The sequence below is a fragment of the Acomys minous genome (assembly GCF_964271855.1).
Source record: "Acomys minous genome assembly, chromosome: 16".
Lineage (NCBI taxonomy): Eukaryota > Metazoa > Chordata > Mammalia > Rodentia > Muridae > Acomys > Acomys minous.
Window position 1 is genome coordinate 3,397,705 of NC_140498.1, and position 24,218 is coordinate 3,421,922.

Here is a 24,218-nt window from a genome sequence, read left to right on the forward strand (position 1 = left end):
ATCCCTGAGCTGGTGGTCCTGGGCTCTATAAGAAAGCAGGCTGAGCAAGCCATGGGGAGCAAGCCAGTAAAAGCAGCGCTCTCCATGCCTCTGCACCGGCTCCTGCCTCCGGGTTCCTGCCCTGCTTGAGTTCTCTCCTGACTTGCTTTGGTGATGAACAACAAAGTGTAAGCTTGAATACGCGCTTTTCTCCACATTGCTTTTTGGTCATGGTGTTTGGTCACAGCACTGGGAGCCCCAACTATGAGGAATAGTAAGAGACACCTCTCCAGGCTCAAGAATTCTTGGGGTGGCTTCCCGTCTGGGCAAGAGGAGTACACACTAAAATCATCTTCAGTGTTGACTACTTTTCAATTTCATTGTGTTTAGTTTTTCTTTCCTTTTGGTGCTGGAAATTGACTGCCTCCTGCTAAGCACTTTCTCCCAGCCCTCTGTTTCATTTGGGAATAAGCATTTGCTTGACTTAAACGCCCAAAACTGCTGGGTGTGGTGGCGCACGCCTTTAATCCCAGGACTCGGGAGGCAGAGGCAGGTGGATCCCTGTGAGTTCGAGGCCAGCCTGGTCTACAAAGTGAGTCCAGGACAGCCAAGGCTACACAGAGAAACCCTGTGTCAGGAAAAAAAAAACAAAAAACTAAACCCATAAAAGGCAAAGTGAAGTCTTCCATCAATTTTTCCTTCCTTTCCACAGTTAATCACGGTTATTAGTTTTTGTCTACTCTCCCCAGGTAATGCACACATAAACAAACAGGAATGTATTTGTTTGTTCCCCTTTCCACACAGACCACCGGGCTCAGCGTCCCACGCTCTGTGCCTGGCTTTTCCCATCAGGCACTGAATATTTAGTTCTTTTTGGGACCTCGGGCCCTGGACCTCAAGGTTAGTAATTAGTTGTCTGTTGATTATCATTTGAGGGTTTTCTGATCCTTTGTTATTACAAATACAACCGCGGTGATATAATACTGTGTGTCTGTCCCCACCCATCCAGACAGCTGTACCCAGAAGACACATTTCTAGAACACAAGTTTCTGGGCCAGAGTGGAAACTTCCAGAGATATGTGTCCAATTTAATTTGAAGGCTTTTACAAATATGCATTTCAAGCCGGGTGTGGTGGTGCATGCCTTTAATCCCAGCACTGGGGAGGCAGAGGCAGGTGGACCTCGGTGAGTTTGAGGCTAGCCTGGTCTACAAAGCGAGTCCAGGACAACCAAGGCTACACAGAGAAACTCTGCCTTGAAAACAAAACAATACAAATACAAATATGCATTTCTAGTCGGGCATTTAGTCCCAGCACTCTGGAGGCAGAGGCAGGTGGATTGCTGTGAGTTCGAGGCCAGCCTGGTCTACAGTGTAAGTTCCAAGACAGCCAGGGTTACACAGAAAGACCCTCTCTTGGGAAAAGAAAACAAAGCCAAAACCTCAAACAAGACAAACAACCCCCAAAAGCAATCCCTGCAACAGTTCACTGGCCACCCCAGCACCAGTGGCCGACAGCAGGATTTAGGAAGCCAAGTGGCAAATGATGCCAGCAGGGTTTTGTTGTTGTTGTGTTGTTTTGTTTCATTTTGTTTTTTTAAGACAGGGTTTCTCTGTGTAGCCTTGGCTGTCCTAGATTCACTTTGTAGACCAGGCTGGCCTCGAACTCACAGTGATCCGCCTGCCTCTGCCTCCCGAGTGCTGGGAGTAAAGACATGTGTCACCACGCCCAATGCCAGCAGTTTTGCCTTGGTTTCTTTCTACAAATGAGTCCCTGGGGTTTTGGGCTCTGTATATTCAATCTAAAGAATCACGTTAAATGTCTACATGCATTGCAAGGTCTCTGGGCTCTGAGAAAATATATACTTTTATTTTAAAAATGGCTTTCGACCTTTTTTTTTTCCCCGTTTTTAATGAAAGAAGTAGCTTCTACAAGTTGCAGCTGAACAATATGAAAACATCACAGGTGTTTCGGAGGCCTCACCTCAGCAAACACAACAGGATCTGAATCAGCTCCCTAGAACCTCAGGCACCGATGAACGCAGCCTGGCCTAGGTGGACACAGACTCACGAGTCTGCCAAGTGAATGCTAACTTTTGTTTCTGTAATAAATATCACCCATCCCCCACAACCTACCTGCTCCCTCCATACACGCACCTGTGTTCTCTACTCTTAAAAGGAGCATAAAGGAGCTGGTACTTTAAAGCAACCCCACTTTGTCCAAAGCATCCCCTGTGGGGTGAGGCTCTTCCCTGATGGTCCCAAGATGTCAACCACTGCAGACAGCTGTGAAGTAGCTGAGAGCTCCAGAGTTCTTTTCCTTCCACACAGAAGGTGGACATTTGTGGAGAATGGTATATAAGTTGGGGGTGGGCTCAGCTCCTGGCACACCCCGCCTATCTGTGACAGTAGCCAGAAGTCCCTGTTGTTCACAGTCATTAGGGACTAGCTTCCCTGAAGACTTCCTCAAGAGAGATCCACTCTGAGGCTTTCCTGATAGGCTTCATCAGTGAGGTACCCAAGCACTCCAGCGCACAGCGCCTGGCCCTCGGCATTTGTTGAGACAGCAGTGTCACTGACAAGCACAGCTGTTTTCCTCCCCACCCTTGCTCACCCAGCTCAGCCCGAGAGAATCCACCTGGGGAACTGGCCCAGCGGGTGTGGCCTCTAATGAGTGGTTGGATCTTGAGGAGGTGGCCTTGGCAGGGAGCGAGGCAGGAGCCCCCCCCCCACCCCCCCCACCCCCGGGGTTAAGTTACTCACATAGCTCTCTGCTGACTGGTCTCACTTGTAGGGCGTCCCCCCCCCCCACCTCTTCTATTTCACCCTTGAGAACCCCAAGACTCAAATTCCGGTCTGCTGCTTGGGCCTGGAGGTTTGCAGAGCCCTCTCATCCTGTGGCCGTTCTGTCAGCCGCGGCCTCTTTCACAACAGTGTCTCCTGTTTGATCTTGATTATCCAGAAAAACCTTTTTCGTTGTCCCCGCCCCCCCCCCCCCCCCCCGTGCACCCCATCCTGGGCCACAGCCTCTGAGATCATCTTCTTTCAAGATGGTGGGTTGGAGACAGGGACCACTTAGCAGTGGACTGCGTATTATATTGGGGTCAAGATGCTAGGAAGCTGGAGCTGGGACCCCGTATCAACCTCTGTTTCTTCTGAAGGCACCGGAGAGACTTCTCTGCCTTCCTTTGGGCTCCCACCTGGCAGGACACCGGCCAGCAGAGCTCCCTCGAGCCTAGGATGGCTTCCTGGCTACAGGTTGGTGTCGAGCAGGTAAGGTCTGTGACCCTATAGGAAGGCAACGGCCACCCACCTAGCTTGCTCAGTTCCCAGCCTAGAGAAGGGGTGTTTGTTGGGTGTACTCATCCGGAGTCAGCTGCTCAGAGCATCTTCGGCCCCAACCTCTCCTCGTGCTAAGGGACGGAGACAAAGCCTTGATATTTCAATCTAGCCTCACCCACGTCCTCTCTAGGCCTAGGACCTACCTCCCTGGAGCTTGACCGTACCGGGTCTGTGCCGGGACCCTCTGCCCTCTCCCAAGCCATGACCGGTGGAGGATGGAGCCCAGTTTAAATGCTGAGCCTCACTCCCCCGTGTCCTGTATACTGCTTCTCATGCCTGCTTCCTCACCAGCAGCACCCAGGGCAGGATGGCAGTGACCACAGCCACTACAGCAATGAGGGTGATGAGTAGGAGGGCCCGGGAGCGACAGCAGAAGGAGCGGGTGGCGCTGGGAGCGGGGGACGCCTCCGATATCTCCGCTAGGCTGCGTCGGGGCAGCACACTGTCCTGGTCCCCCAGTGGCATCCCATGGCGACTGATGATGAAGATCTGTGACTCTCGGGGCAGGGTGGGCAGCAGGTCCAAGGGGAGCTGAGGCCCCTGACTTGGTGATTGTCTCCAGACCTGCTGGGAGACAGCCAGGGGGTTTGTGTGACCCCCGCGGTCTGGTGAGGGCATGGCCGGCAGGCCCACGGGCACAGCCAGGGTCTGGGAGCTCTTGTCCAGCATGGAGGGCCAGCGGGAGCTCTTCTTGCTGAGGAAGGTGACGTAGCGGCAGATGGGGCAGACGATAGTCCTCTGCACCTGTCCATCCACCCGGGTAGAGAGCAGATACTTGACCAGGCAATCATGGCAGAATGCGTGGCCGCAGCTCAGGGTCCGGCTGGCGCCCTCCAGATCCCGGAACTTCTCGTAGCACACGGGGCACTCGCTGCCCGAGCTGTCCTTGCTTTCCCCTTCGGACATGGCCCCTCAGAGACAGCAGGCCTTAGCTGGGGATGGAGAGGGAAGGGCTGTGAACACGTGGGAGTTTTTTCCTTCTTTCTCTCTCCTTTCCTGACTCCCACTCACGTTCCTCCCTCCTGCCCTCCCTCTTTCTGGTTCTCCTCAGAGGCCTATCTGGATCAAACTAAGGCGTAGAGCCCGGCATCCATAGAGGAGTTGTACAGGCTCTCCTGGGGCCAGCGTCAGCAAACAGGAAGGAGATCCCAACCGTGCCAGGCTTGGGTAGGAAGTCTGTGAAGGGGATGAGTACTTGAGGTACCTGAGGCCTCACCACAGCTATGACAAGCACTGTTGATGTCACCACCTCACCCCTTCCTGTTTCAGTGCTGGACCTGGCTCTCGGGGTAAACAGGAGCTAACGAGTTAGCTGGCCAGAAGCATAGGCAGCCCCAGGCAGTGTTAGTTTGGGTCTATACTGTACACACTACATGTACTATTCTTTAAACTTTCCCTCAGCAGGGCTTGGCTGCTTTGTGGCCAAGCTAGGATCCCACGTCTCATGTCACCACTGCCAGGACTCTAACTATAGGGCATCAAAATAAATAAATAAATAAATAAATAAATAAAATAAACAAACAAAGCTTGGAACTTACACGTGCAAATGCCTGCCGGGCGCTGAGCAGTCACACGCCAGCCTTGTTCGGTCATTCTTCAGAGTCCCCTTATGCGGTGGCCCCAGGCTGTCAGAAGGTTCTGGTTAACCTCAGTAAAAGTAGAATTTCATTCTCGGAGGATGTGTCTGGTATTTTGGAAATGGGCGAAGGCACTGAGGTCCGAGTCTGGTGAGAAAATAAGTGAGTGGTCAGAGTCGTAATATTGTTTGAAATCAAAGCCGAAGAGGGGCGTGAAGTGCACAGTGGGTTTCAAACCGACTTGAGAGGCCACGGGGGACCAGGCAGTCCTCTCGGCAGGATTGTGGATGGCTTTGAAGGGAGCACTTGCTTGGCTGTGTGGCGACTCCAAGTCTTTGCGTGTACACGGGCCCCTCCAGAGGCACAACTGTGTAGCCTAAACGTATCCAGAATAGCATTTTGGGGAAAAAAAATCCCTATAATTAACATATAACACCATCAGTGACAGAGACCAGTGACCACTAGATCCACTGAGGACTGTGTGGCTGCCCGGAGTGCTGACAGGTGACACAGTAGGTAGAGGATTAGCTACCAGGAGGAAGAGACTCTATAAAGACCACAAATCTCTGGAACCTCTCCCACTCCCCTCTCTCTGTTTAGTCAAAAATCTCCTTTGTTGAGTTGAAAATGTCCTAACATTGAAAAAAAAATTTTTTTAAACCCTGTCTTGAAAAACCAAAAAAAAAAAAAAAAAAAAAAAAAAAGGCCAGGCGGTGGTGGCCCACGCCTTTATTCCCAGCAGCACTCAGCGGGAGGCAGAGGCAGGTGGATTGCTGTAAGTTTGAGGCCAGCATGGTCTACAAAGGGAGTCCAGGACAGCCAAAGCTACACAGAGAAACCCTGTCTCGAAAAACCAAAAAAAAAAAAAAAAAAAAAAAAAAAAAGAAAGAAAGAAAGGAAAGAAACAATTAAAAGGTGATGATGGGATAGCTGACCTTGGAAGCAGCCCAAAATCTCTGGGGAGGTTTCCTTGGTCTCTGAGGTGCTAATGTGGCCTCAGGCTGGGCGATGAGGGCCGAGCACTCGGATAGCAGAACTTAGTTAGATACCTTCTCTATGTATTATTATCTATTACAGCCATTGCTGCTTGTTAGCTCTCTAAGCCCTAGTTTCTCTGTAGATGGAGACAGAACTGGGCACAGTGGGCCACGCCTTTTCCATAGTGAGTTTCAGGACAGCTGGGGCTACACAGTGAGACCCTGCCTCAATAAAACAAAGCAAACAGGAAAGATGAGGCTGACAGCTGTACTGCCTTCTCTGGGAACTGCTGGTGGAGTTGGTGAGAGAAGAGTGTGGCACCCAGCAAGCGGTCAGCGACAAGGGGGGAACATCATTGCTAAGACGGGATAAATCCTTTCTTTTCTCCTGGAGGGGTCTTGGAGATCCCTGTGAGGCATCTTGCCTACCGAGGCACACCCCTTGACAAAGGGCGGCTCTTCTCAAATTAGAATAATGAGGCAGGATGGCCACAGATTAGGTAAATGATGGGCAGCTGGTGAGTTAGGGCAGCTTCCACGGTCCTGATTTCCTCATACACAGGCAAAACCTTAACGTAATGGCCTGCTATCAGGGTGGCAACCAACAGCCAAGCTGTGCCTCTGCACTGGGTAATTCCCCAAGAGATACAGTGGCAGTTCCTTCCGTCCATCCATTCGTCCATCTGTCCACCCATCAGATGTCAACAGCCATTTGCCATGTTCCTGCTATTTGCCAAATACTGAGAGGGACAAAAGTAGTCATGGAATCCTTTGTGAAACCTGATGGACATTTATGAGTTTTCTTTTTCTTTTTTCCTATTTCTTGGAGACAGGGTCTCATGTAGGCCAGGTTGGCCTGGAACTGGGCTGTCTAGCTAGGACTGACTTGAACACTTACTCGTTCTCCCTCTGCTCACCACATGCTGTGATCGCAGGCATGGACCACCATGCTTAGCTAGAACTTTTGTTTTGTTTTTTAATAGATTTATTTTAAGCCAGGTGTGATGGCACACACCTTTAGTCCCAGCACTCAGGGAGGCAGATGGATAGACGTGAATTCAAGGCCAGCCTGGCCTACAAAGTGGGTCCAGGACAGCCAAGGCTACAGAGAAACCCTCTCTTCAAAACAAAACAAAAACATTTATTTTAAAGGAGGATTGATGATCCGTACTGTAGGCTGTTTGGATTAACTGAGAAACGAGGCTCGAGACAGGAGAGAGGACAAATGAAAATAAAAGAACACAAAGATGAAGAGAAAGACAGGGTTTCAGTATTCTTCAGTCAAAACTTCTTGCTTTATAAATGAGTATATTCAGCTTTAAAGAGTGTGTGTGTGTGTGTGTGTGTGTGTGTGTGTGTATGTGACTCAAGGTCACCTGGCAGTGATGGAAAGAGAGAAGAGAAGAAAGATTCCATGTGTGATGCAGAGAACATTATTAGGCCCTGTTGATGGACTGGGTGAGTACCTGTTAGCCACGTCAGGCAGTCATGCTAGGGCTGAGCTGGGGAGGAGGAGTGTTTCGTCTCCTCTGAGATCTAGGAAAAGTCAAAAGGCAGTCAGGGAGTGCCCAAGACATCCGGGTTACTCACCAGAACCTCTCCGTTTCATGAACCTCAGGAGCGCCTCACCATTCATGCCTGGGAAGTGCGGGTCCCCCACCTTCTCAGCCTCACTCAGCAAGTTTCCCTGACCCCCCCTTTCTCTCCGTTCTGTCCCATCCTCTTCATGCCTCTAAGGGGGCCTGACTCTGTCTTGGGAGCTGGGGTGTGAGAGCGTGCTGCATTCGGGGAACAGTCTGCGTAAGGAACCCTGTAAAGATTTTTATATCAAAGACATCCTCGGTGCCTTTAGGAAACTGCGGGAAGAGGACTGGGAAGTCTTCCTGGCTAAAGTGAGACCAGTGTTGAGCTAATAATAAATAATTACAGCAGCGGCCATTTATTGAACACTAATTACGTGTTTGGCATTTCAAATGTCTTCCTCACCAAACCCTGACAAGTTAGGGAGGTAGGTATTATCTCCATTTTACAGACAGGGCCCGAGGGTTAGGGCTTAAGTGAAGCAGCTTTGTCAAAGTCGTAATGCTAGTATAGGGAAGACCTAGGACTCGAACCCAGGACAGCCTCGCCGGACAGACCACATGACGCATTGCCGTCTCTACTGGGGTTCAGGTGGGCCTCCATGGAGGACCTTTCAGCCTTTAGTAAAAGGAGTAAATGATACAGCCCCAGCAGAAAGGAGACTGCACCAGTTTATCAAGTGTCCCTGAACAGGGCTGTCCCTCTGGCGTTTGTGAAGTGAGAAGGCGGGTCGAATGGAGCCAAGCTCCCGAAGCTCCTGACCCATGATTCTTTACAGGACCATCACATCTCCAGCATAGAGATGGGGAGCTCAGCCCCCCAAGACAGAGCGCTACTTCTAGACACCTGGGGTTCCCTCCCGGAGCCCTAGTGCAAGCTGAGCACTTTCTGCTCCAACTGCTTCCCCACGAGCAACACACACATTTGCCCTCTTTCTCCTCTCTCTCTCTCTCTCTCTCTCTCTCTCTCTCTCTCTCTCTCTCTCACACACACACACACACACACACACACACACACACACCATTCTTGCCTCAGATCACAGCATTGCCACAATCCTTACCCCACCCCAGTCATCACTCCCACCCCTTCCCTCCCATCTCTCCCACCCCACCCACCCACCCTCCCCACCCCGACCAACTTTGCCTGTGTACCTGAGAGAGCAGTGTCGGTCTTTTCTGTTCAAGCCTCCACAGAGCCGATGGGAGCCACCCAGAGGCGCTGGAGCTGACAGCTGCTGTCACTGTCCCAGCTGTGGAGGCACTTACTAATGACTGAGCAGGTTGGGAGGACAGCGCAGGGAAGTGAATGCTGCCCAACCCGTTTGAGGCCAGCAGGCTCTCTCGGAGCTGCCCAGGGGTTGGGCAGCTGCTGGTGTCAGGTGATCCCAGTGAGGATGCTAGCTGAGGAGTCCTGGCCTGAGTCAGAGGGTCCCACTATAAACGTTTAACCCGGGGGCCCTCTGGCTGGGGCTTCCCTGGCCATGGGTTTCCCCATCCCCCTGTGGGAAATTATACATAGGGATCCCCATCTCTGACCCCCACACAGCAGAGTAAAGGGGCCAATAGGTCAGAGCCTAAGTTGGCTATGACACTCAACGTCCTGCACTGTTTGGTGCGATGTGCCCATGTACAACTGTTATTCATTAAACAGAGGGGCTTAGCGGGCCACTAGACCAGCCAGTATCGATATAAACAGGCAGAAGTTGGTTTGGGGGAATGACTCTGAATGTTCTAAAGCACATTTGGACAGCTATGATCAACAGCATTAATTATGTATTTCCAAATAGGTAGTACAGGATTTTGAATGTTCTCAACGAAGAAATGGCTTATCATTAGTATCTGAGTTTACGGATATGTCAGTCATCCTAATCTGATCATTAAAGATGGTATACGTGAGCAGGGTGTGGTGGCACTCGCCTTTAATCCCAGCACCTGGGAGGCAGAGAGGCAGGTGGATCTCTGTGAGTTTGAGGCCAGCCTGGTCTACAGAGCGAGCCCAGGACAGCCAAGGCTACACAGAGAAACCTTGTTTTGGGGGGGGAAAAAAAAAGAAATATGCTATACATGTGTCGAGATGCCATGCTTCACACTGTACCAACTGAAAAATTTTAAATTACTAAAATATTATTGAGGGGCCCAGAGACATCAATAAATCAGTAGGTAAAGTGCTTGCTCAGCATGCATAAAGCCCCGAGTTTGTCCCAGTGCTATGGTAGCACCTGCTGTAATCCCCGCACTCAGAAAGTGGAGACAGAAGGATTGAAAGCTCAGGATCAGCACTAGGGAGGGAGGCAAGCGGATCTCTGTGAGTTCCAGGCCAGCCAGGGCAACACAAAGTAAAGCCTGTCTGAATGTGAAAAAAGAAAGAAGTTCAAAATCATCCTCAGCTGCTACTGAATGTGAGGCCAGCCTGGGTAGAAGACACTGTCTCGTCGTTAGGAGTGTCTGCTGCTCCTGCGGAGGCCTGGCCTTGACTCTCAGCACCCACATGGTGGCTCACAACCATTGATAACTCCAGTTTTAAGAGACTTAGTGCCCTCTTCTGCCCTTGGTTGACACGTAGGACACACGTGGTACACATATGTACATATAGGCCAAACACACATATGTAAAATAAAATGAGTAAATCTAAAAAAATTTTTCAAAGGAGAGAGAGAGAGAGAGAGAGAGAGAGAGAGAGAGAGAGAAAAGCAACCCAGCAACATGCACATACACAGAGGTCATGACTGTGGGACAAAGATCCAAGGGTCAGAGCTGTCTGTAGCAACGATGTTAATATGTGACGAGGTTTACAAGGAGAAACTTGAGGAGACATATCAAACCACAATCGGGAGTTATCTTTCAGAGGAACCCTGAAAATGTCTTTGTTTCTTTAACTTTGGAGGGGGCAGAGCAAGTGCCACAGAGCACGCCTGTGTGCTCTAACTGGTGGGGTCAGAGGGCAGGAGGTCAGAGGGCAGGGCAACTTGTGGGTTCTCCCCTTGCAGCAGGTGGGACCAGAGGACACACTGAGGTCATCAGGCTTGGTGGGTGGCAGGTGATTCTGTCTGCTGAGCCATCTCACTGGTTCTCTCTTTTTAGAATTATTATGATTATTTTGTATGTGTGTGAGTTGTGGTTTGGGAGGTAGTGGGGGCGCATGTGTCGTGGCTTACCTGTGGTGGTCAGAGGAGAACTTTATGGAGTTCCTGCTTGCTGTCCATTTTCTCCTGGGCGTGGGGATAGGATGCAAGTGTGGACTTGTGTGGCAAACATCTTTCCTCAGCAACCCATCCTGCCTGCGTGTGAATGTGTGCTTCTTTTGTGATCAAAATCAATCAAGAATAAGGGAGAATCAATGGTGAGGAAACTGGAAACTATTTTGGGGAGCATTTCCTCTCAGTTCTCTCAGGAGGTCCCCCAAAGCCACTTATTTTTTGCTGGAAGGAAAAAAAAAAGGTTACTAGGTACCTGGCGTGGTGGCGCATGCATTTAATCCCAGCACTTGGGAGGTAGAGGCAGGTAGATCTCTGGGAGTTCGAGGCCAGCCTGGTCTACAAAGCGACTCCAGGACAGTCAGGGCTACATAGAGAGACCCTGTCTACAAAAAATAAAAAACAAAACCAAAACAAGACAAAAGGTTACTAGACGCAAAGCACAGCTAATGTGTGTGGCCCATGGTTTGACCAATCTTCCCCCTTCAACCCCAGTCCTGTCTCCAGGGCATCTTGCTCTCAGAGGAGGTCGTTCCAGGGCGTCCAGCCACTTCAGCCAGGGCCACATGACTCAGCAGGTAAGCTACCATGGCAGTCTCTCATGGTGTTTGTTTGTTTGTCTGTCTGTTTGTTTGTTTTTTTTCCTGGGAGTTCCAGATAGCCCCAGACTTAGTAAATAAAAATCACAATATGCCTAGATAAATCTGACTTTTAGCCAGACCCCAAATGCTTTTTGTCATAATCAGGCTGCCTGGGACACACCTATGTTAGAAAATAATAACAGACAGACAGACAGATAGACAGACAGACAGACAGACAGACAGACAAACCTCTGAAACCAACATTTGCCTGGGCCTGTTGGTGCCTACTTGAGAAGTCAAAGCAGGCTGATTCTAAATTCCAGGCCACCCTGAGGCATTTAGTGAGAGGCACAGAGTTCCGGGGTACAGGGTTTACTTAGCATGTGTGAGGTCCTTGGTTCAAAGCCTGGTGCCACCACCAAAACATACGAATAAGATAAAATTGCAGGGCTGGAGAGATGGCTCAGAGGTTAAGGGCACTGACTGCTCCTCCAGAGGTCCTGAGTTCAATTCCCAGCAACCACATGGTGGCTCACAACCATCTATAATGTGATCTGGTGCCCTCTTCTGGCCTGCAGGTGTACATGCAGGCAGAGCACTGTGCATGATGATAAATAAATAATAAATCTTTAAAAAGATAAAACTGCAAACTTCTCAGCTCCTTCAGCAGCGTGACTTTTAACTCTGGGGGCTTCTGGGGGTTCCTGAGCAGTGCCGGAGGCCACCGTGTCTCCCAGGGCGACGCCTGAGTCAACCAGGCGCTCCTTGGACACATATGATTTTCAGAATGATTGCAAGTTCCTAAGTTTCTTTTGTAGCTTCCCACCTGGCCTGCTGGAGATGACCTTGATAGAGACCTTGATAGGGAACTAGTCATCACCACACTCTGTCAGGGTCACTACACATGGACATACCTAGCAGTGACTAAAGGGAAGATGCTGTTTCCCTTATGTAATCTGTCTGTGCCTTGGTGGCTTCACTCATAAAAAACGGGGATAATGGCACCTACTCTACAGGGTTGTGGCAATAAAATGAATGATGCACATAATGTGTCTGAAACAACACTGGTTTGTCGTAGGGGTCCCGGCAGGGTTGTCATCTGTCCTCGTCCGTCTTCATCATCAGCGTAACATGGTAAAAGGGAAGCAAGGAGGACAATTCCTCCCAGTTAACCGGCTGGGTGATCTGGCCTTGGCTCTGTTCTGGCCTTTTTTATTTGTTTGTTTGTTTTGTTTTTGGAGACAGAGTTTCTCTGTGTAACAGCTCTGGCTGTCCTGGAACTTGCTCTGTAGACCAGGCTGGCCTCGAACTCAGAAAGATCCACCTGCCTCTGCCTCCCAAGTGCTGGGATTAAAGGCGTGTGCCACCACTGCTTGGCTATTTTTTGTTTTGTTTTGTTTTGTTTTTGATCTCCTCAGCTGCCTGGATGGGGAAGGAGCATTTCCAGCTCCGGAGGGTGGGACAGGCAGTCTCTTCTCTGACAGCCGTGCCAGAGAGTGGTAGTCCTTTCTGGAGCCAGACTGGGTGTGCTGGTCCAGGGTTTCTGGAGAAGAGGTAGGCCAGCGGTGGGTGGGTCTGCAGCCTCTGGCGGCTCTTTTGAGATAAGACCTTCCAGAGAAGCAGGGCGTGGAGGTGCCTGCCGTCCTAATACTCAGTCGGCTGCAGGAGGATAGAAAGTTGGGGGCCAGCCTGGGCCACATGAGACCCTGATACAAGCAAACAACAAACACCTTTCTTTGAGAGACATTTTTGTGTAGGTAGAGGGCTTCCGGGCTGAGGGAGAGTCCCAGGCAAGCTGGCTGGCCACTGGCTAGCTACAGGCACAACATCTCCACGGGACAGACATCCGGATAACGGACAGAAGTTCCCAGATGCCAGAATTGCCTGGAAAACTGATTAATAAAACAGTTTTTGGCTGGGTGGTGGTGGTGCAGGCCTTTAATCCCAGCACTTGGGAGGCAGAGGCAGGTGGATCACTGTGAGTTTGAGGCCAGCCTGGTCTACAAAGTGAGTCCAGGACAGCCAAGGCTAAAGAGAGACACCCAATCTTGAAAAAGTAAACAAATGAACAAACAAACAAAAAAATCAAAACCCAGAAAAACCAACGAACCAACCAACCAAAGCTTCGGGCTCCAGCGAACGACTTAGCGGGTGTTGGGAGAGGTTCAGGAAGCTGTGCTCTGTATTTATTTTTAAATATTTGAAGGACTGCTGGACAGATTTGTGATAATGCAAAATAGTGTGTACTGGTGGCTGAGTCCAGGCCTGAGTTGGTGTCCGAGCCTTTCAGCTTTGCTGCACCAAGTTTTCCAAAGTGAATATTAGCAAAAGAACACACTCAGAGGATTCAAAGTGAGGAAACATTAGAGCTGCAGCTAAGGTCCCCTCCCACTACCCCACGGGGCTAGTGCCTCGGCATCCTCCACACACACTCACAGGTTCGCATATAAACATCAGAAAATAACAGTGCCAGTGAGTTGTGGGGAAATTGGAGCCCTTGTGTGCTCCTGGAGGCAACGTAAAATGATGCAGTGTCTGTGGAAAGCAATATGGCGATTCCTCAAAAACATAAACATAGAATTACCACATGAAGGGCTGGAGAGACGGCTCAGCAGTTATGAGCACTGGCTCCTCTTCCAGGGGTCCTGAGTTCAATTCCAGCAACCACCTGGTGGCTCACAACCATCTATAATGAGATCTGGTGCCCTCTTCTGGCCTGCAGGGGTACATGTGGGTGGAATGCTGTGTATGTAATAAATCTTTAAAATACTGTATTCATAATAAATCTTAAAAAGGAAAAAAAAAAAAAGAACTACTATATGATCTAGCAGTTCCACTCCTGGGGACACGAAGGTTTATGGTGCTGGAGATGTATGCAGCTTAGTTGGTTAGGGCTGCTTGCATAACGTGCAAGAGGCCCTAGCCTCAGTCACCAGTGAACGAAACCGGGCACGTGGGCACACACCTGTGACCGGGCACGTGGGCACACACCTGTGACCGGGCACGTGGGCACACACCTGTGACCGGGCACGTGGGCACACACCTGTGACCGGGCACGTGGGCACACACCTGTGACCGGGCACGTGGGCACACACCTGTGACCGGGCACGTGGGCACACACCTGTGACCGGGTACGTGGGCACACACCTGTGACCCCAGCACTCTGGGGCAGGAGCAGAAGGCTCAAGGTCAACCTGAGCTCCTCTCAGCACAATGGCACTGTTGGCAGAACAAAGGGTGGTTTCCAACCCCAGGTCACCTCTCCTGCGTCCCGGCCTACCTCACCCACCCTCGCAGTAAGTAAAACAACTCTGTTCTCTTCAAAGCACCTTCTGTCAGGCATTCTGTCTGAAGTTTCACAGTTGTTGAGTTTTTAAAAAATTGAGCCCAGGCCAGGTGGGGTGGCACAAGCCTTGATCTGTGTGAGTTCACAGCCAGCCTGGGCTATAGAGCGAGTTCCAGGACAGCCAGGGCTACACAGGGAAACTCTGTCTCAAACAAACAAACAAACAAACAGAAAACCGATCACATTTTATACTTAAATACCTAGTGTGGTCTCATTTTTAGCACCCATACCTTAAGAATATACGTATTTTCCAAATAGCCGCAAATGCACGCATCCACGCCTCAGGAAAGCCTCCTGTTGGAGGAGTCAGACTTTATGGGTGCCATTACAATCCAAGCCTGTGAGGTCAGGTTTGCAATTCTAATTATGTTCTCAATAAATGGTGAAATTAACACATACTTTTAGATTAAAAACAAATTCATGTGGCTACCACTTAAAGTCACTGTGCCTACGGACCGAGGCATGCCCCTGTTTTGGACATGTGACTGAATTCTGACTGCTTGACACCCCTGAGATTACAACCAAATTTGGCAGGGGCTTGGTGGCTCACATTTGTAATCCCAGCATCTGGTAGTCAGAGACAGGAAGGACCTAGAGTCTTGAACAACCAGAAACAAACAAACAAACAAAAAAGGAAGACTTGACTGCTGCTGGATTTTTTTTTTTTTTGAGAGAGGGTTTCTCTGTGTAGCCTTGGCTGTCCTAGACTCACTTGGTAGACCAGGCTGGCCTCAAACTCACAGTGATCCGCCTGCCTCTGCCTCCCGAGTGCTGGGATTAAAGGCGGGCGCCACCACACCCAGCTGTGACTGCTGGACTTTTTAAGGCTGAGCCCAAGGTCAGGTTTACATACTTGACCTGAGAGGCCTTAGAGGACAAAAACCCAGCTTGGATGCCAGTAGAAACTAACAAGGAAGGCCTGTGTCCCTGTGGGCACAGTGCAGCAGGGTAATGGCCTGGGCCGTCCCTCACCCCCTCACAGGTGGGCTGCCTGTGCTCCCTGCCCTCGGATTCTCTCTGCAGGCGCAGGTAGATGCAGGGACAGGTGAGTGACAGGTGCTGGGGTAGGTGCACGGAGGTTTGTTCTCAGGAACTGTGGGGTGGCAGTGGGGAACTGGGCTGGAGGTAGGTCATCTTTGAGGCAGGATTTAGAACGTGAACGGTCTCTGACAGCCGAGAGGGCGAGTCAAGGACAGTGTTAACAGTTTAAAGAAACAACGTTTAAAAAAATTAATAAGGGCTGGGCGTGGTGGCGCACACCTTTAATCCCAGCATAATCCCAGCACTCGGGAGGCAGAGGCAGGAGGATCGCTGTGAGTTTGAGGCCAGCTTGGTCTACAAAGCGAGTCCAGGACAGCCAAGGCTACACAGAGAAACCCTGTCTCGAAAAAACAAAAACAAAAAATATAATAATAATAATAATAATAATAATAATAATAATAATAATAATATAAAAATAGTACAGCACTGAAAATAAATGTGGGAAATTCATAAAAATGCAGGGTGTGCGCCACTTCTACAGTAACTAGTCTTACTATTTTGTTGTTTATTCCTCCAAGATAAAATACAACCACACACAACATATTGTTATGCTAAAATAGCCATGTATTACACACACGCAGATAATATATAATTATTTCTAAGATAAGTGGGATCAGATTGTATAAATCCTTTTAAGACCTAATTTTTTCCAATGATTGTCAGGTGATCCCAATAAACATTCCTTTGTAGCTGCATTTCAGGTTTTATTGTTTGTTTATTTTTGTGGAACAGGGGAGCCAAGAGCCTTCTGGGTGCTTGGCAAGAGTTCCACCATTGTGCTAGCCAAGTCCTTTTTCCAAATTAAAAAATAGAGATTTTGTGTCTGGGTGTTTTGCCTGTATGTATGTATGTCTGTGCACATGCGTGTGCCTAGTGCCGTTGGAGGCCAGAAGGAGGCATCAGATCCCTGGGACCGGAGTTCCAGATGGTTGTGAGCTCCTGTGTGGCTGCTGGGGACTTAACCTGGGTTCTGTGGAAGAGCAGCAAATGCGTGTGTGGACATGCACACACCACAGTGTACAAGTGAGGAACTTGAAGTTGGCTTTCTGCTATCATGTGGGGCCTGGGGATCACACTCAGGCGCTCAGGCTTGTCAGCAAGTGCCTTCGCTCGCTTAACCCTCTTCCTGGCCCTTCTCTTGGTTTATTTAAAATGTTTTGTGGTAGGCAGAGCATGCCTTAATCCCAAGCACTCTCTGGAGGCAGAGGCAGGGGGATCTCTGTGAATTCAAGGCCAGACTGATCTACCCCACTACCAGGATTTCTCGGTGTAGCCTTGGCTGTCCTGGACTCACTTTGTAGACCAGGCTGGCCTCGAACTCACAGCGATCTGCCTGCCTCTGCCTCCCGAGTGCTGGGATTAAAGGCGTGCGCCACCACGCCTGGCTCCCACTTAACATTTTTTAAGGAAGGTTTATTCACATTGAGTGTATGAATGCTCTGCCTGCATGTGTACGTGTGCACCACCCATGTGCCTGGTGCCCTGGGAGGGCAGAAGACAGCATTGGCTCTGCTAGGACAAGAGTTCCAGTGGCTGGGAGCCACGTGACAGGTGCTGAGAGAGCAACAAGTACTCTAAAACCACTGAGTCATCTCTCCAGACCCAAAACTAAATAAAAAAATTAAATGTCAGTTGGGCAGTGGTGGCACATGCCTTTAATACCAGCACTCAGAGGCAGACGAGGTGGATCTCTGAGTTCAAGGCCAGCCTGGTCTACCGAGCAAGTTCCAGCACAGCCAGGACAATATAAAGAGACCCTCTCTGGAAAAACCAAAAATAAATACTTTAAAATATATTTAAATGAGCCGGGCGTGGCGGGGCACGCCTTTAATCCCAGCACTCGGGAGGCAGAGGCAGGCGGATTTCTGTGAGTTCGAGGCCAGCCTGGTCTACAAGTGAGTCCAGGACAGCCAAGGCTACACAGAGAAACTCTGTCTGGAAAAACAAAACAAAGGGCTGGAGAGATGGCTCAGAGATGGCTGCTCTTCCAGAGGTCCTGAGTTCAATTCCCAGCAACCACATGGTGGCTCACAACCATCTGTAATGTGATCTGATGCCCTCTTCTGGCCTGCCTGCAGGTGTACATGCAAGGAGAGCACTGTATACGTAATAATGAATAAATAAACCTAAAAAAAAAAAGAAAAACAAAGCAAAACAAACAAAAAACCAAAAATGTGTAAATGTCTGTTCCTATTTGCATTTTTTTTTCCTTCTATGAGTTTGTGTCTTACATCCAGTTTTCTTTTTGGATGCTTTTCTTACTGATTTTACTTTTTCTTTTTGAGACGGGATCTCACTGTGTAACCCTGGCTGGCCTGAAACTCTCTCTGTAGACTAGGCTGGCCTGGAACTCATAGAGATCCTCCTGTCTCTGCCTCCCAAGTGCCGCCTTGCCAGGCTCTTCCTGACTTAGATGGCTAGGAACACAGGTAACTAGGGACGTGCCCATGCGAATGCTAAACACGTTTGGTTGCCAGGGCCAATTTGACATCTTTATGCCTTTATTCTTAGTCAGAACACCGAGGGTGAGGTGTGTTTACTACTTTGACTAGCCGGAAAGATGCGTTAGCTAAGGCTTTTCATGCTAGTACAAAGAAAGGCCTGATGTGCAGGACCGAACTGAGGAGCACGAGGGGCGGAGCAAGTGTGGAGTGGTCCGCTGTTGCTATTTAGAGAGGAAGGAATTATCTGAACCAACTGCTGGGTAGAGGGGAATGGTTGCAGCAGCATAAATAAATCTAGCTAGGAAGAGCCTAAGGATTCTTTCTACACACACACACACACACACACACACACACACACACACACACACACACACACACACACACACACACACACACACACACACACACACACACACACACACACACACACACACACACACACACACACACACACACACACACACACACACACACACACACACACACACACACACACACACACACACACACACGGCTTAGAGGCCGAGCTGCTGGGAGGGGCCGAACTTCTTAACTAGAACCAGCAGGTGGCGCTGTAGTTAAGGTAGTAACGACATCTCCTTGCTCTCCGGAGGATTCCCACCCTACTCCAAGGGTGTTGAAATTGAACCGGGTGTGGAGAGCTCCCTAGTTGTAGCTTTTGACTCTGCCTCATCCAGAGGTGAAATTCTCAAAATCAAGAGCCTGTGATGTTTGAGGTTTTGTTTCCCTAGTCTTCTCTGGAGTACCTGAGTATCTCAGTGTGTACCTGTGGCCTCTCACTATATAGAGCATACCCCGTTGCCTGGTTTTCCTGTGAAAATGTAAATTCTGATTCTGTAGCTGTTTGGTGGGGCTGGAGTCTACTTTTCTAACAAATTCCCTTTTTGGTGATGACTCATGCTCAGAAGTCCTGCCACACCCAGGCTCTTCCCTGTTTGTTCCTTTGTTTGGAGACAGTGTCTCTTTGTGTAGCCCTGCCTGTCCTGGAACTCCCTCTGTAGACTAGTCTGGCCTCGAACTCACAGAGGTCCTCCCACCTCTGCCTCCCGAGTGCTGGGACTAAAGGTGTGCGCCACCACCGCCCGGCTTCCTTTTATTGTTATTATTGCTATTTTTACTTGCTTGCATGTTGCTCTCGCCTTCAGAGGCCACCAAGGGCTGAGCTGATGATACAGGGGGCTGTGAGCTGCCCATTGTGGGTGCTGGAACCTGAGCCTCGGTCCTCTGTAAGAACAGCAAATGCTCCTGATTGCTGAGCCATCCTCAGCTCTCCAGCCCTAACACAAGTTCACACGTGCATGCGAAGGGTTGCTTTGAACCCACCAACTGTGTGACCTTGGGCAACATTTATGAACATGTTGGGTTTCAGTTTGCAGGTCTGTAAATGGGAACACCCACTGCATCACAGAGTTGATTGGACTGGGTAAAACCCTTAGCACATAAGTAAAGCTCAACAAGGCTTGGAGAAGGGAGCCAGATGAGCAGTTCTGATTGAGAGGCACATCGCTCGCTCAAAGCAAGGGGTGGGCCAGCATCAAGTACAGCCCATCTCAGCTCAGGACAGCCAGCATCTGGGAAGAAGAGGGAGATGAGGGCAGAGAGAGCCAGGGGCCAGGTCGCTTGGTCAGCAGGTGATAAACACAATTTGAGGAGGTGTTTGTTGGGCTTAGCAGGCTAAGCTGGTTTCATCCGGAGGTGGATATGACGGCGGAGGCCTTCAGATAGCTTGGCAACTTTTGGCACTCCCTCACTCTCTCCTTTCTTTTGGCTTTTTGAGACAGGGTTTCTCTGCATAGTCCTGACTGTCCTGGAACTGTAGACCAGGCTAGCCTCAAACTCAGATCTGACTGCCTCTGCCTTCTGAGTGCTGAGATTAAAGGCCTGCACCACCCACCATCCGGCCAGACACACACCCTTTTTTTCATCTTTCAGAGCTTTGGGGGATTGTGAGAATCGCTTTTAAAGCATGCTAGGGTGGCAGTGCTCCGCCTTAATGCAAAGCTTTGCCCCAACCTACAGAACCCTAGCCCTGCGCCTATGGATCCCTCAGCTCGGGTGCCTATGGTTGTCTGTGTACTTTTGTATGGATTCTGTTTGACGTGACTGTGGCCATCTTGAGTCATAGCCCAATGACTGTCCCTGAGTAACCCAGGCTGGTTTTTCCCGTATGGTCTCCCAGTAAAACCACAAATAGATAAAACCAACAGAGTCAAGTATGGGGCTTCATACAACCAGACCCAGGCCCCAGGAATGCACCCAGCTTTTTGATATGATGCTAAGATAAACCAGGTGCATTCCAGCCAGGATGAAGTCACTTTTGTCTCAGCCCCTAAGTACGGTCCTCCTTCTGACCCAGATTGCTGGCTATAGTTTGCTTTATTGTCACTCAAGCCCATATGTCCTTAGTAAGCCCTACAGTAAATTCCTTTCTCTGTAATCCTAGATGTCTGTGGTATTCATGTCACCTTGAGGCGAGTTCTCATAGGCTAGGACTGGGTTGACCAAGAACACCTTTAAATAGGGGTCATGTTTCCATTGGATTGCCAAGATCCACAGATATTTATAGCCTAGCTTTTGGTGCTTGCCGGCTCCTCCTAGGCACAAAGAGACAAATACGCACAGCGTCTGCTTTCTCTTCGTGACCTAGGGAAGGAAGACACCCCATGGGAAAGGACTTCTCAGTGAAGCGCCCTGTTTCGTGTTGTTAACCGCAGAGAGGGCATTGTTGCCTGTCTTCCGTCAGATGGACATCTGTGGACCCAACATGACCAGCCAGTAACTCCAACATGCTATCTGTGCTCCTTCTTACCAATGGTTCCTGCTCTGTTTGGCAAGACTGATGGGCACCGCGGTCACCGTGGGGGCAAGAGGACCACGGTCACCGTGGGGGCAAGAGGTGTGGATGGCTCACTCAATCTGATAAAAACTTACAGAATGGACCAGCCTTCGAAAGGCAGGAAGGAGACAATACTGACAGCTCAAGGGCCTCACTGGATCTCAGGACTTACATGGAGAGAGACATGATCCCACCTAAGCCACAAACAATGCCAGGAGTCAGTGCTGGCGTTATCTCCAATTCACAGGTGGAAAAATGAGTCAATGACGCCGCGTCTAAGATAGATGACTTTAAGATTGTTTTCTTCTCTCTTTCCCTCCCTCCCTCCCTCTCTCCCTCTCTCCCTCCCTCCCTCCATCCCTCTCTCCCTCCCTCCCTCCATCCATCCCTCTCTCTCTCCCTCCCTCCTTCCCCCCTCCTCTCTCTGTGGTTTGCATTGATTTTCAGTACTGGGCACAGACCCCAGGGCCTTACACAGGCTAGGCAAGTGGTCTACCACCGAGCCACACCCAGGCCTAAATATGAGCTCTCACGCGCTGTGTTACGTGCTGTGCCGGGTTCAACATCGCACTGGCGCAGACATGAAGGCTGTCAGCACCTGTTCATGTTCCCCACAAACGAAGTTAGACAGCTCTGTCACTTGACTCTACCCTCCCCAAACTCAGGGGCAGAGGCAAGGAAGTGGGTGAGAGGGCAGCCAGCCGTCGGCAATGCCTGCAGGAGAGGTGGGGAGCCTTGGAGCTCGGGCTGAGGAGCTGCGGCTGGCGTTTCTCCCTCCCTTTCCCAGCTCCCAGGTCTTGCTCAATTCCAGCTGAGTAACAAGGCTGGCAGGGTTGCCTCACTTCTTGACAGCAGGCCCTCCCCACACCCGCCTCCCTGGCTCAAACCCACTTCCTGTCCCTGAGTCTTCTGTCAGACATGACCGGTTCTCCGTCTTCCTGTTCACCTGCTATGTTCCAGCTGGCCCAAGGTGATCCCCCAGGTGCTGCTGGGAGCCAGATCAGCTGAGGACCCAGGACCGAGTGCCTTGTGACTTTGGGGAGTTGGGGTGAGGAGAAGAGATGGGTGTGTGTGTGGGAGGTCTGGGCTTGGCCTGAGAGACACCAGAGTGGAGGCCTCTGGTGCCTGAGGACCCTTTCTGCCCATGTGATGTTCAAAGGCTGAAGTCAGTTGGTGAGGGTCATTATGTCCCTGTGGTAGGTGACACTAGGAGTTTGCTGTGGTGGCTTTTTCTGGAACCACTGTATCTTCCTTCATCTGGATTCTGATCACCTTGACTTGGCTTCTATTTCCTGGACTGCCTGCTAATGTTTCTTTGAGGGGGCCAGTTCTTTGGGTTCATGTGGGTGGGGCTGATGAAGACAGTGAGGGTGAGGCAACGGTGTCATACTGCACTGAACAAGTAGCGGGCATGTGTTGAAACCTCGCCTGCTTCTAAATCGCTTAACTGCATATGGGCCAGCTACTTCCTGCGCTCTGTTTTCTTTCCACAGATGACAAAGTATTTTTCTTTTATTTGAATTTGTGTAGAGCATGTAGGACAACTGTTGTGAAAGGGTTTCCTAGACTGTATCGTTGTATTTCTCAAGGCTTGGGGCTATCTTTATTTCATTTTCTAAGTGGAGCAAGACATGCTTTTTCGCAATAATATCTTATTTGATAAAATACAAACTCCACAGTACAGAGACACCGAAAATCTTTGTATACATATAAATCCCTAAATATGAACGCGTTGACATATAAACTTCACATTTTATCTATTTTTTTAAATGTATATGTGTGTATGTCTGTGGGTCTGTAAGTGCACACAACCGTGCGTGCCCTTAGAGACCAGACACTCAGATCCCCAGGAACTGGAGTTAACAGATGGTTGTGTGCCACCACGTGGGTGCTGGGAGCAAGACCCAGTCAGTCCTCCGCAAGAGCAGCGAGTCCTTTTAACCACTGAGCTGACAGGGTCTTAAATCTATAGAATCTTGAGTGGTCTTGACTTTGCGATGCAGACTAGGTTGGCCTTGAATCTGTCTTGGTTTTCCTGCTCTGCCTTCGGGTGCTAGAGTCACCGCTGTGCACCACCTCACCCATTCCCAGCAACCTCACCTGCCTTCAAAATATACTTTTCTTTTTTTTTGTGAGACAAGGTACTATGTTGACCTTGAACTCTTTCTCTTCCTGTCTACACCCACTCAGTGAGGGGATTACAGGCATGAGCCATCACACCCAGCTGACATACAGACTTTTAATGACGCTTTTAATGTTAAATTTTATTTAGTGTCCTGTAACTTCTTTGCATTTAATGTCTTCTGAGTCATCTTATGCTGATTCACAAATACCTACCTGTCCTTCTGAACTGCTGTGTAGCATCGCAGATGTAGATGTACCGTGCTTTCTTAAGGTAGACTCCCACGTGGGTAGTAATAGGCTCTCAGTTTGGGGCTATAATGGTGAACCATACTACAGAAAACACAATGAAACATGCAATTTTCTCATACCGGTTCCGGCATTTCCATACAATGAATCCTTAGGAGACAGAGTGTTGGGTGAGAAAAAAAACCTTATATATTATATAATCTTATATAAATATACATACTCAGTCTTATTGATTTGTTCACATTTCATTAAGAAAGGTCATATTGGGGCTGGAGAGATGGCCCGGTGGTTAAGAGAACTTGCCGCTTCTGCAGAGGAGTAGATTTAGTTCCCAGCACTTACATGGAGGCTTCACAGCTGTATACCTACAGCTCCATTTCTAAAGAATACGACATCCTCTTCTGCCTTCTGTGGGCACCAGATGCACTGGCGGCACGCAGACATACATCCATACACTTAAAAAATTAAAACTTATCCCAGCACTTGGGAGGCAGAGGCAGGCGGATCGCTGTGCGTTCGAGGCCAGCCTGGTCTACAAAAGCGTGTCCAGGACGGCCAGGACTGTTACACAGAGAAACCCTGTCTCAAAAAACCTAAAAAAAAAGAAAAAGAAAAAAAAATTAAAACTTAAAACATTAAAAGTCATAGTACTTCAATTTAACCCCCGCTTTTATTACAAGCAGCGCAAAGCTCACAATGAAAGACAGTGCCCCTCTCTTCTCTCCTTCCGTTCCTACCTTTCCTTTACTAGAGACAAAGAGTTGGAATTATTTTCTTTGTATTTCCAAATAAAGTACCTATGTGACCCGTATGGTTAGATTGCTCTTTCGGTCCTTCCTCCCTTCCCTCCCCCCCTTCCTTCCTTCCTGTCTTTCTTAGACGCAGCTTCACTGTGTAGTCCTGGCTGGTGTGGAACGTGCTATGTAGACCAG

At 49.6% G+C, this 24,218-nt stretch overlaps 2 protein-coding genes across 3 annotated transcripts in view; one reads left to right on the forward strand and one right to left on the reverse strand.

Annotated features, from left to right (window-relative positions):
- Positions 1 to 1,826: 1,826 nt before the first annotated feature.
- On the reverse strand, positions 1,827 to 8,776 carry RNF222 (ring finger protein 222). Of its 2 annotated transcripts, XM_084763333.1 has the most exons (4): positions 8,606 to 8,776; positions 7,340 to 7,409; positions 4,858 to 5,043; positions 1,827 to 4,251 (listed from the first exon to the last, which is right to left on the reverse strand). In XM_084763333.1, the coding sequence occupies exon 4, from the start codon at positions 4,223 to 4,225 to the stop codon at positions 3,590 to 3,592; it is 636 nt and encodes a 211-aa protein (XP_084619459.1). In that variant the 5' UTR covers positions 4,226 to 4,251; positions 4,858 to 5,043; positions 7,340 to 7,409; positions 8,606 to 8,776; the 3' UTR covers positions 1,827 to 3,589. The 2 variants fall into 2 exon arrangements, with proteins under 2 accessions (XP_084619459.1, XP_084619460.1); XM_084763334.1 differs by lacking the exon at positions 7,340 to 7,409.
- Positions 8,777 to 21,810: 13,034 nt separating this feature from the next.
- The window catches only part of NDEL1 (nudE neurodevelopment protein 1 like 1), a 55,899-nt gene continuing 53,491 nt past the window's right edge, over positions 21,811 to 24,218 (forward strand). Inside the window, exon 1 of the mRNA XM_084761551.1 lies at positions 21,811 to 21,964. The gene's annotated coding sequence lies outside the window, so the exon portion shown is untranslated. The remainder of the gene's footprint in view (positions 21,965 to 24,218) is intronic.